We start from the raw sequence: 13,135 nt of genomic DNA, 5'->3' as shown, positions 1-13,135 counted from the left end.
CCCTCTCCTCACTCTCATTCACTTGCCTAGTCTTACCAGGTTATTCTGCTCCTTAAACCCACAGTGCAATGTCTCTCTCCTTTAACTGTCTTTACATTGTTTGCTCAATCAGAATGCCCTCTTACTAACATGCTCCTTTTCTATGTCTAAGCCCCCTCCTGAGAAGTCTAAGCCGAATTAACTGCTCCATCTGTTACGGCAGCATTTCTCACATTCTGTATTCATCTGCCTCTTGCCTGAGCTACTTGAGGGCAGGGATTAAGTAAAGTAATATGCCCAAAGATATAGTACACAAGTATTTAGACTTAAATATGAGCTAATAAAGTGGGTTGACTTGAGGTCTGGAGACTGAAATTCTCGTGGCCACCAGCTCTAAATCACCTACCTTCTTTTAGAGCTTGGTTAGAAGTCAGTGTAGTATACTGAGTAAGAACATGGGCCTTGGAGTCAGAAAGATCCTGATTTGAATCTGAAGTCCATCAGTTACTAACTTTATGAATTTGAGCAACTTACTGTCATCCATAATATGGGGAACACCTCCTACCTCTCATGTATGTTATGAGGATTTGGTGAAAAGATACATAAAAGCATTTAGAATAGTGCCTATGACAGAGTAAGCACTCAATAAATGGTGCTATTTATTTCACCTGTAAAACATTAAAATAGAATTTAGCAAGTTGTACAGAAATGGAAGGCTTGGAGCAAACACTACATTAGGATGAAAAACAAATGAGTAGAGAATAAGGAACCTGAATATCAACCTGAGAACTATAAGTATGCTTAGGAATGTAACTGGGATAACATAGGATTTTAGTAAGAGAGTAACCTAAAGAATAGCGTTTAAAGAAACTAATTCTAAGAGCAATTGAGTATAGGATGTCTGGGAAGTAGAAGTTTAAGTTAAGGGGAGATTCCTAATCCATACATGACATGAAAAGATCCAGAGTTGAAATGTGGTAAACAAAGGATGAATTAAAACTGTGAAAGAAAAAATAAAACAGGCACAACTATAGGAGATAAAGATCACTGTCATTATAAGACCGGAAACCTGAAGAGGGAGCTTATTGTTAAAAAACAATTAAGTTCAGTGGAGAATAATGTTTAACTCCTTAATTATAGGTCAGTTTTATGCTCAAGGTCACAAAACTAGTAAATGATTGAACCAGAACTTGAACACAGATGGTCAGACTCCAGAGCTTGTGCTAACCACCTCAGTTACTACCTTTCAGAAGCAATAGAAACAAGTTTCCAGTGTCACAGGAGAACACTTTTAAGTCAACAGCTTCTATTTCTAGTGTATTATGAGCCTAAGTTCTAGGTCCTCATTCCTCTTTTCTCAGTAGCAGAAGCTTTGAAAAAGTATGTAACCTGGGATCTATGGATGGGCTTTCAAGACCCATTTATGCATGATTCACGTGTGTGTGTTTGTGTGTCTATTTCTCTGGAGAGATAGGCTGTGTTGTCTTTCATCAAATTCACGAAGAGATCCTTGACCCAAAAAGAGCTCCACTCTAGAGAGAACAGCAGCTATCATTTAATAAGCTCTTACATTTGCTGGGCACTGCTCTAAGTGCTTTACATGCATTACCACATTAAGTCTTCGCAGCAACTCTATGAGGTAGGAATCATTAATCCCACTTTACGCACAAGGAAACTGAGGCACAGAAATGCTTTTATAGTCAGCCAGCAAGTGGCAGAGCTAGAGTGTAAATCCAGACAATATGGTGCCTTAGCTCACACTTCTAACCAATTACACTGTCGGAACAGCATACTGGTATCTTCAGAACTATTTCCTTTAGCCATAATAGTGTTAAAAAAATTTTTTTTAACGCTTTTAGGAAGGACATTTAAGTATAGAACAGCCCCCAGTGTTTTATACCTTCTTATTGTACACATTTACTACCACCTGCCAAACTACTCCTTTTTGGCATGTGGCATTTCTGTTACTGAGGGCCTAATTAAATCTCACTATAAATATTTTCCTTTTCAGCCTTTGAAAGTTCCCATGTTAACTCTATCTCCTCCAGTAAGTGCGTTGCGGTTTTCACTCATAAACACTTTCAGTCGCTAGTGTATTTAAGCTCAAATGAATAAAAGACTAGTAATGATTAAAATGAACCTCATGACAAATCATAGCAGGGAAAAGTCCTATATTTCCAATAAAAATGGGAAAGGTGCTAATAAAGTCAGCTCTTTGCTGGAGTGCCTTTTGATTTATGGATCTTTGCTCTATTCAGTTTGTCAAATGAGAGCTGACAAAATTATTGCTTTCCACCCCCCAAAAAGTACTCACAGAAGCACATCACTTATTTGAAAAATCAGTTCCATTAGTTAGTTACAAAATTTAATTGTAAGGATCAAACAGTGGTTATTGGTCAAACCAATCGACATTAATAGCTTTGAAGTGTGCAGAAGCTAGTTTTTAAATAAAGGTGACAAATACCAATCAGATTCTTATAACACTGTTCAGGATCTAAGCAAATGTGATTCTGGAAGTTGAATCCAAAAAGCTAAGAGAATCATAGTGCAATCATCAATAAGTAAACCAAAGACATAATTTTCTAAATCATTTTTAGTTAAACAGAATAAATTCTAGTTTTTAAAAAAGTTTAAAGCTACATAAAACTCAAAGCAATCTAACTATTTTCTACCTGAGATCAAAAGAAGTTTATTTTTTTCCTATCTAAACAGAATTCTTGGCATTGAGGTAAATCTGAATTCACGTGATATACTTTGTCAAACTTTTCCAAAAAATTTTAAGCCCTGCTGTAGAGAGAAATTCTCATATTATATATACATATTTACATATTTTTTCTTCAAAGACTAATGACAAATTTATGAGGTTAATAGGCCTGTAATGGGACCATGATACTATTAATAATATGAAAATAAAAAGCCATTCATTTATACCATGCGTTCCTATATGGTGCAATATGAAATGGGATCATAGAATCTATGTACATAGATGAACCACCAAGAGTTCAGAAATTAAGCTCACTTTAAGAAAACTCATTCTGTTTTTTGAAGCAGAGGTTGCAAAGTTGTGATGTATAACAAAAATATTGTATATACAGGCTCCAAAACCAAGCATTGGCCTAAATTGGCAAAAACTGCAACTTAAACAGAAATTAAACCCAACTAGATCTTCACTGTGGTTATGCAACTTTTGGCTTTAGGGTCTGCAGGTTTTACTGAGGTAACAACCTCTTATCTCTTGCCTCTCCTCCTTGTGCCTGCCCCTACTGCCCCCAGCCTTTTACATGGCTGTCTTTGGCAATGCTTCCAAAGTTTGAAAGCAGAAGAACTTGCTAAGTAAATGGAGAGAATGAAAAATAACACTATATATGATGTATGAAAACCAACCTAAGAGTATGGACTGAGAAAGAAAGTACTAGAAGGAAAACTAAGCCACAGTCTACCCTCAAGGGAAAAAGAGAAAATAAAAGAATAGGGCGGCTGTTACTCCTAGATCTTCTTCCACATCATCTCCCGATTAGAAGAGTGTGGAACCAAAATTTCAAACTCTGGAAAGGTAATGACTTTGAAGGAGGAGCTAGGGAAGTGAATAAATGATAAAGAAGTACAGCAGTAGCTTTAGCTGTCAATGAGTTTCTTTGCTCTGGCATTGGCATTGTCAATACGATCTTTGTTGGTGTCAGCCTGGAAAAAAGAAAAATATACCAGCATTACTTCACAAGGTAAGCTGCTCTAATAAACGTTAAATTTCATGTACTTAGAGTAACTGACACATTGAGAAAATTCAGGAAATAGTCCAAGCCACATTACAAAACTCATTTTGGGCAAGAAGTGACAGAATATCAAATTCATTTGGAAAAACCTGGGTGTACAAACATGACAAAGATATAACAGAAGAACTTGCCAGTATTTCATGAGTTCTATAACATTTTTTTTCATAGTTCAACATGTCTGAAACTAGGATGCATCTTATAATCAATGGCATGCAGATGCAGTGAAAATATAATGCTCTTCTCTGTTATAGATCTGGACCTTGTAGGAGTCCCGTGAACTGAATCATAGAATCTCATCTGGAGCTACCCTAGATCTCACCCAGAGACTGAAATAACCTACCCCAAGATCTGTGGAACAGATGTATCACCATCCACATCAATATGTAAATTAAAATGATGGGTAATATGTAGCCTAAACCCACATAACAGCATTGAAAACATCTTATGAACCATTGTTTGCCTCAATGAAATCCATCATAAGTGATTCAACTGAAAGCCAAGCTGAAAAACTTACCCCAACCTTTAAAGTATACTGAGATTTTAATGAAGTAACAATAAAAAAAGCTTTTAGACGTGACACAACCAAACACAGAACACAATTTAATCTCAGTATATTTTATATCATATGAAGTAAAAAATAGCAACCACACTTTTTTGTAACTCTTGTTTTTGTGTGTCCACCCCATGAGAACCATTCTGCAGAACTGATTTTTACCTACTGACTCATGAGATGAAGATTCAGGAACTTACTAATTTGTTATTAGTTAACAAAATAAAATTCCAAAAGCTAACTCGCTCTTTCAGGGGAAAAACAAAAAAACACCCGACAGCTCACAGAAAGGTTAGAGGAGATTGTGAGCTTCATGTGTGAAATTTTAAATAAAACCACTTGGTGCCAAGGTCTTGGTTTCAAAATGAACCAACTGAGTAAGAGATAGGAGGACTTGACTATTGTTTTTCAATGTGTTAGAACTCATCAAAACTGCAAGGCCTGTGAGGACAGGATCTTATCCCTATTGCTCTCCCCCAGAGCATCTAGCACAGATGTCTATTACTAAACACTATACTGGATGTCTCATTTTCCTGTGGCACTAAAAAGCTCTTACCTTTTCTGTGATCCGTTCTATTTGTCGATTTTGAGACTCAATCTCATTGCCTATGTCCAGGGCCATGTTTTTTAGATTTCCTAGGATACTGCCCACTTGAGTCAGGTTCTCTTCCATTTCGTCTTCCCTGGCATCATTTGTTATACTATCACAAAAAGATAGTTAATTCAGTACTTTTGGGTGAATTAGAAATGGAGTGAGTCTGGATTTAGTTTTTATAAAAATAAGTAACCAAAATGACCCCAGCAAGTGTTAGACCCAATAGATGCAGGTTACCATGCTTGGGAAACATTCCATAGTAAAAATGGAAAGACTAATCCAAGAGAGCACAACATCTTAAAGCCATTTAAGATTAAGAAATAACTTTAAGATAGTGGTTTTTCAAAGTGTAATTCCCAGCATAACCTGGGAGCTTGTTAGACATGAAAATATGCTAATTCTCACACTCCACTCCAGATCTCCTGAATCAGAGACTGGAAGGGACCCCAGGGATCTGTGTTTTAATAAACCTCCCAGGTGATTCTGATGCATGCTTAGGTCTAAAGAACTACTCCTCTAAAGTAAGTGTTGCAAAATCCTGGCCCAAAGCCAAATCTGGCCTGCCTTCTGAATTTATAAATAAGGTTTTATTTGAACACAGCCATGCTCAATTGTTTATATATTGTTTATGGCTGCTTTTACCCTACAACAGAGTTGAGCAGTTGAGTAGTTGTGACTGAGACTGTATGGCCTGTAAAGTCTGAAATATTTACTATCTGACCCTTTACAGATATCCTTATAGGGATTTGGTCGACTCCTACTCTAGATGATACATTTTAAAACACGTCTTTTTATTTACAGAAGTAAAACATGATTACTTGAATAATTTGGAAAGTACTTTACAAAGAAAAGTTAATCCATCCTTGAATGTCAACAATCCCAGTCACCATTTTGTCAGAAGGCAAATATTAAAATGGAATAAGGGACTTTGCTGGTGGTCCAGTGGTTAAGACTCCCCGCTTCCACTGCAGGAGGCACGGGTTCGATCCCTGGTCGGGGAACTAAGATCCCGCATGTCCCCACATGCCGTGCGGCCGAAAAAAAAAAAAGGGGAATAAATGCTATTTCTAATTAATAAGTTGGGGTTCATGCATAATTACACCCAGTCTCCAGAGACAGCCATTCATTTAGGAAAAGAATAAAAATATCAGGAAGAGCTGGCATACCGTTTAATGTATCCGCCGCTGGCTGCTCCTGTGGTTGCTTGCTGAGGCTGACCATTTGTCACTCGGCCTGGCTGCTTAGATACTACATTGCTAGGAGAGTTGTCTCCACCGTCTCCCCATGTTGCCTTATAGGCTTTCTTAGACTCAAAGTTCTTTGTCCTATATAAGAGTCAGGAGTGTAGAGATACCAAAAAGCAGGAGAGGGAGAAATGACATTATTAGTGTTTGTTACCTTAGGGATGCCCTAGCACCCTTAGAATAAAAGCTACATGCAGCTAGATCTAGATTATCTACACTATGCTCCATCACAATCTGGCATAGGAAAAAGATGAACTGTGTAAGCCCACTGACATTAAAAACATTTTTTTAGAGGTTAAACTACTTCCACCAAATCTTCACTGAGCAGTTAGCAAGTACCAAAATGTAATTATTTGATTTTTCAGGTTCTCCTAGCCTCTGACACTCTCCAGAAAAGAGGTTAATGGACACTAGGAAAAAAATTCTTTAGGAAAGGTGCTCTGGGATGCCCTAATGGTTCCTTGGAAGCACCTCAGATGTTGATGAGGGATGGAAGAGAAAGAAGGCTGAGTGGGCAGTACTTAGACCTCAGCTGCTCACTTACTTAAACTAGTAGTTTCAGCTGATCTGTTTTTAAAGTTAGAATTGTGCATTAAATTTTTTAAAAAAGGTTTCTTTCGGGGGGTGGTGGTGTGATAAATTGGGAGATTGGGATTGACATATATACACTAATTATGTTTAAAATGGATAACTAATAAGAACCTGCTGTATAAAAAAATTTTTTTAAGTTATTATAAAAAATTTTTTTAAAGAAAGGTTTCTTAAGAAACAAACATCATGACGGAAAGGCAATGAATGGGTTCCTTGGCTACAATGGTACCAGTTATAAATCCTTTGGTTTAGGACTTTTTCATTTAAGAGTTTACTGTTCCACCTTAAAAAAAAAAAGATGCTAAATCCAAGTCTCTTAAAAATAGAAGCATATGTTTAGATTAACTGATATAGCTAAAAATCAGCCAAAGCCAGAATTTTACCGTGGGATTTACTACTTAAACTGGTATAAATGGCAAAAAAAAAGAACCTAGTAAAATGACTTTTAAGTGGCTATTACAAAAAACACAAATAAAACTTCTTCTTACTGATTATTTGGCTAGGTAAAGTTTCCACTCACACAATTTTAGTTTTTGCTTTTCTATAAACAAAAACAAAGTAGTGGGCCTCCCTGGTGGCGCAAGTGGTTGGGAGTCCGCCTGCCGATGCAGGGGATACGGGTTCGTGCCCCGGTCTGGGAGGATCCCATATGCCGCGGAGCGGCTGGGCCCGTGAGCCATGGCCGCTGGGCCTGCGCATCCGGAGCCTGTGCTCCGCAACGGGAGAGGCCACAACAGTGAGAGGCCCACATACCGCAAAAAGAAAAAAAAAAAAGAAAAAAAAAAAAAAAAACAAAGTAGTATATGGCTGTAACATTGGTTTCTGATTTATTCCACATGATACATTAATGAGGAAGTTTTGAAATCGCAAAAGCAAAGGAGAGATTTTAAGAAAGCAGTGGCTCCTTTCTTAATAGGATCATGTGAGGATTCATGTTTGGCAAACCTAGAATTGGATCTTAGACCTTAATCATCAATGCTACAGAAAGGGTACTATATGTTTAATTAATCAATCTATTTAGTTATTAATAAGCCATGTTAAATCCTTCCTGGAACAAGGTGGGATACACATTATTTAGTACTACTTTTTTATTTTTGGTTGCATCGGGTCTTAGTTGCGACACACGGGATCTTCGTTGAGGCATGTGGGAGCTTTCCTTGCAGTGCGCGGGCTTCTCTCTAGTTGTGGCGTGCAGGTTTCCTCTTCTCTAGTTGTGGAGCACAGGCTCCAGGGCACGTGGGCTCTGTAGTTGTGGCGCTCAGGTTCCAGAGTGCGTGGGCTCTGTAGTTTGCAGCACGTGGGTTCTCTAGTTGAGGCACACGAGCTCAGTAGTTGTGATGGGCGCTTAATTGCCCCGTGGCATGTGGGATCTTAGTTCCCTGACCAGGGATCGAACCCGCATCCCCTGCACTGGAAGGCAGATTCTTTACCACTGGACCACCAGGGAAGTCCCTGATATATACATTATTTAAATGAATATTTATAAATAATTTCTGTTTAGTAAAAAACCCATTTACATGTATTCTTTTTTTTTTTTTTTTTTTGCGGTATGCGGGCCTCTCACTGCTGTGGCCTCTCCCGTTGCGGAGCACAGGCTCCGGACGCGCAGGCTCAGCGGCCATGGCTCACGGGCCCAGCCGCTCCGCGGCATATGGGATCCTCCCAGACCGGGGCACGAACCCGTATCCCCTGCATCAGCAGGCGGACTCTCAACCACTTGCGCCACCAGGGAGGCCCATGTATTCTTTTTTAATAATATGGGTCTCAGGCAAAATTCTGAAGCAGAGTAATAGCAACCAATCAAAATAAATAACATATAAGTTTATCAGAAAGTTAACCAGAAATATTAATAGAAGTAATATAAGATAAGTGAGGCTTTTATCAGGATGTTAGACTGTAAAACAGGTCAAAGATTGAGGGCTGGAATTCTAATGTCACTAAATAATAAGACACTGTGCTTCTGAGAGTCTTAGCACAGAAGCACTGAGTTGGGACAGACTTGTGGGCTCTTGGTCTAGCAAGGGATATACACATGCTCCAACCTCCTCAACCTTAAGAAATAATATTTGAAATTCCTTCAACTTCCGAGAATTCTTCCTTCAACTAGATATAAGGGGCATACGATGCAAACGAATTGTTTTAACATGATATTGTGAATGAGGTTCAATTAAAGCATAGTTTATGAATAAAGAATCAGACTGGTTATCAAACCCTTCTCCCTTTAAGATGACTGGATCTTTGATGTTCTTCCAATATCAAGGGGAAAAGGTACAAAAAGCTCACTTGAATTGTCACATTTATTTTCAAATGGATTGGGGAAAAAAACTCTGCACTTCTTTTTCATGCAGTTTTGACATGTTCTGCATGTTTGTAAAGCAGTGATTTTTATATGCTGTTGATTTCATATCTTCATCCTGGTGATAGTTCCAAGTCTCTTTCAGCACCTCTACTCCAGGTAATAATGCCTTCTGCTTGCTCAAGATCCTGCCACATGCTGTTACCCTGGAGCTTCTCCCACTGAGTTGTAAAACCCTTAAAGACACCTGTTTTTAAGGGCATTGTCAGGCAGCTGAGTGTCTAATAAAAACAACAATGGTTTTAATCTAATTTGTCTTCCTTCAAAGTGTCTTAAGTGCTTTAAAAGGTAGTATTTCCTAAACTTGACTGAGCACCAAAGTGACCTGGATGATTCTGAATACACAGATGTGTATTTCAGGCCACACTCTGAAAATTCTACTTCAATTTTTATCGGATGGAGCCTGGTAATCTTCTGTTGTAACTATGGTTTTATTTAAATTCAATAGATCATTTAGCTGCCCAACCAGGGAAGAGAAACACTGTTCTAAGAGACTTCCAATCTGTTGTAGAAGGAATATTTTAGATGACTATGGTAGTACACCTTAGTATTACTATATATTGGGACAGTGAGGAATTAATCTGGAGGAAGCGAACATACACACATGGTTTTTTTTTTTTTAAGCCACAAGATTTAGAGTAAATTGACTTGAATCCCAATCCTAGACCTGTCATTCAGTAGCTACAGAACCTTATGCAAAGTTCCATCTCTGAGCATCTTTTCCTTATATGTAAAACTAAGATGATAACAGTACTTAATAAGTCACAGGGCTGTTGATAATAGATGTAAAATTGTTCTGTAAAGCATTAGACAAATATTTTTGTTCTTTGGTTTCAACTCAACTTGATCCTTAGCTAAAAGTTCATGTCTTTAATTGCACAGATTACCAATTGGCATGTTTATTCTTATAGCCCATTAACATTCCCTAGCTTTGAGATCTACAAGCAGCCGAATATAGTTGGAATATAGCTATATAAAAAGGCATCTAGGCCAGGGTTGTTTCTGGTCTACAGTAAGAAAGAAATGGTTCTGATTTGCAACAGAACTCTTCTGCATAACAAAATTAACAGCCCCTCTGGGAAGAAATTAGATTTCATAATAAAATGCTTAAGCAAATTTGTGGTAGATTTTAATGCAATTAAGAACTCCATCTAGAAAGTTAGATTTACCCCTGACTGTCAGTTTTGAAGAGTTTAATAATCTTTAACTACTACATTTTTTCAGATAAATATCACATTCAAAAATGGCATGTCTGAAATAAGAATTTGAAATATCCCTTAAGAAGCTGCTATAAATATAGAAAACAAGTATCAGGATATGAACACAGTAACTTTAACAATTTCTTTTTTGAGTTTTGGTTGTCAACATTAGTACTAACTGAATAAAATAGCAAAAAGAAAGCCCAAGCGGGGAGGGGGAGAGAGAGAGAGAGAGGTGATCAGGTTACAGGAAAGAAGAAAAAGAAGGGCAAGAAACAAAGGGTAGAAATCAAACAATTTTCTAACATTTAACCACGGTATTCATAGTCCCCATAAAGATCCAAAATTAAGGAGTCAAACATTATAATGAACAGTAGGCTGACTAGAGGGTTAACTTCCATAAAAAAATTAAGTTTAGTTAGCTCTGCATTAATTCAATACGAAACCACAGCAAGCTAACACATGACATAATAGGTATTATGGAACAGATGATAATATATATAAAGAGGGTAAACCCTTATTTAAAAAAAGGAGATAACTAGATATGGCAACATTTTAAATTTATATCCCACCTTGTTCCAAATGGCATTTAAGATGACTTACATTGGCAATTAATTCCTCAATTTGGTAGTGGCCTAAATCATGGGGAATCCAAAATCATTAGAAGCAATATTTCAATAGAAGAAATATTAATTCTGGAACCAGAAAGGAGTAGGAAAACTTAACAGAAGAAAGGAAGCTGAAAACAAAGTCTATGTATTTAGCCTGAATTCCCTTACCTTTGATCAGAACTAGAATGCAGCAATTCTCTACAAAGATCAACCTATTTAAAACTTCTTAGGAAACTTTAGGGGTGTTTTTACTTTTATAATCTTAAATGTTTTTTAGCAAAAACTTAGTATCAGAGCCATTAGTCAAAGGGTGGTATTATAAATTAAGATCCTTTCGTCAATCCATCTTCTGGCAGACAGCACTCATCAAGAACAAATTCACTTTACATTACACACCACAGCACAGCTTTTAAGAGTCTCTACCATTCACAAGATCCATGCACATGCACAGAAAAGCCATTTGAAGCATCACCTTTAGACAGCAGGTTAACAGCCCAAATTGCGCCACAAGACTGCATCTTAAAGTTCCCTTTGATCAGTTACTGAGCTCAGCTTCTGATGTTAAATCTTCATTTTTAGTAAGCATATTAGAAAGGAAGAGATTAGGTGAGAGAATGAAATTCAGAAAACAGTGAATGCCAATCAAACAGAACAGAAACAGGTTTAGTTTTCAAAGCATAATGCATTTAAATTCCTGCCTGGTTTCATAGAAACAACCAACATCTGAGAATCTAGATAAAAAGAAAAACATGAAAACTATTTAAACCAGAGCATACTTCGTTTTTCCTAAGAATGTCTGAATGATGATATTCTGTCCTAAAATTATGAAAATTAACATGAAGAGAAGACAAATACTTTGTATCTCCAGTGAGTAGGATGGAGGAAGCACTCAAATGTTGACTAAAATACAGTAATTCAATATTTATTTTAACTAATCAGAGTTGAATATTTACATCTTAATATGACATAAGATTCAATAGTATAAAACCTGTAGTACCAATTTTCAACTTCTCTAGTAAGTGGTCCAGAAATACCAACCTGTCTTCAAACTACGTGCCAATATGTTTGACATTTTAAGCACAGAATGAAGAGAGGCAGGTTAAGACAGAGGAATACTTTGTCTGACAATGGTTAAACTGGGACATCAGGCAGTTTACTATTCTGAGACTTCCCATTTTAAACCTGCCTCTTTTTAAACTCGTTAATTAGAATTACGACTTATCAAAGTTACTGACAAAGGGACTTCCCTGGCGGTCCAGTGGTTAGGACTCGGCGCTTTCACTGCCGGGGGGCCTGGGTTCGATCTCTGGTAGGGAACTAAGATCCCGCAAGCAGTGTGACGCGGCCGAAACAACAAAACAAAACAAAACAAAAAAACTCCAAAGTTACTGACAAAGATATAGGATTTTTAATAAGGATCTGTTCTATTTTGCTTTTAGGATTCAAATAGTAGCAAGCTAAAAGAATGACATTTATTCACAATTTTAAAGTTTAATCCTGGTAGTCTGTTTTCAAATTCTAGTAGTCCTTTAAAAAGAATTAGCTAAAATTAAAATTCACTTCTAGTATAGGGTTCTGTTAAGTGAAGCTATTTTCATGTCTTATTAGAAAAAGATCTGCTGATATGGCTTTAATGAATACTACTAAAAAAAGAAATCTCAAAGAACAAATCTACTCAAGACATTTTCTATATAGTAATACATCTAACAAAAGCAACAACAAAAAGGTTCATTCTCTTCTTGCCAGTCAAGCAATGTAGCATACAGTTAAAAACTCGGGCTCTGCCTGGTTTTGAATCTCAGCTCTTCCACTTGTTAGTGTAGCCTCCTTATGCCTGTTTCCCCATATGTAAAATGGTGATAATAAGAGGAACTATCTCATATTAAGGGTATTGTAAGGATTACATTTAAAGTGCTCAGGATAGTAAGAGCCTAAATTAATATACAGGCTCACAACTCTCATGCAAACCTTTGGATGTGAGACACATTGAGCAGTACGACACAATCACATACATCAATATTTCTGCAGTGAAACAGATTAACATTTATGCTAAGTGTAATAAAGACTATTAAATAGCTTCAGTTCAGGTTACATCTTGTAGCCTAATTAATAAATTGTGGCACTACATTCCGAAAAAAACAAACCTTTGGCTTGCAGAGTTTTTTAGATTTCTAAATGGCAGATAAGAGACTGTGGACCTGAGTTGTTATTGCTAGTACCAGAATTAGTACTAGCTTTAT

The 13,135-nt window shown here is 37.1% G+C and overlaps 1 protein-coding gene across 2 annotated transcripts in view; it reads right to left on the bottom strand.

The window, feature by feature from the left end:
* Positions 1–2,598: 2,598 nt before the first annotated feature.
* Positions 2,599–13,135, bottom strand: part of SNAP23 (synaptosome associated protein 23) — a 33,750-nt gene continuing 23,213 nt past the window's right edge. For both annotated transcript variants that reach the window (XM_060096690.1, XM_060096691.1), the window contains exons 6-8: positions 6,061–6,219; positions 4,856–5,000; positions 2,599–3,660 (exon numbers count right to left, since the gene is read on the bottom strand). In XM_060096690.1, the coding sequence (XP_059952673.1) occupies positions 3,595–3,660; positions 4,856–5,000; positions 6,061–6,219 (370 nt within the window). In that variant the 3' untranslated portion in view covers positions 2,599–3,594. The remainder of the gene's footprint in view (positions 3,661–4,855; positions 5,001–6,060; positions 6,220–13,135) is intronic.

Source organism: Mesoplodon densirostris, chromosome 4 (genome assembly GCF_025265405.1).
Source record: "Mesoplodon densirostris isolate mMesDen1 chromosome 4, mMesDen1 primary haplotype, whole genome shotgun sequence".
NCBI lineage: Eukaryota > Metazoa > Chordata > Mammalia > Artiodactyla > Ziphiidae > Mesoplodon > Mesoplodon densirostris.
The sequence above is the reverse complement of the archived record's forward strand: the minus strand, read 5'-3'. Positions and strand labels throughout refer to the sequence as shown.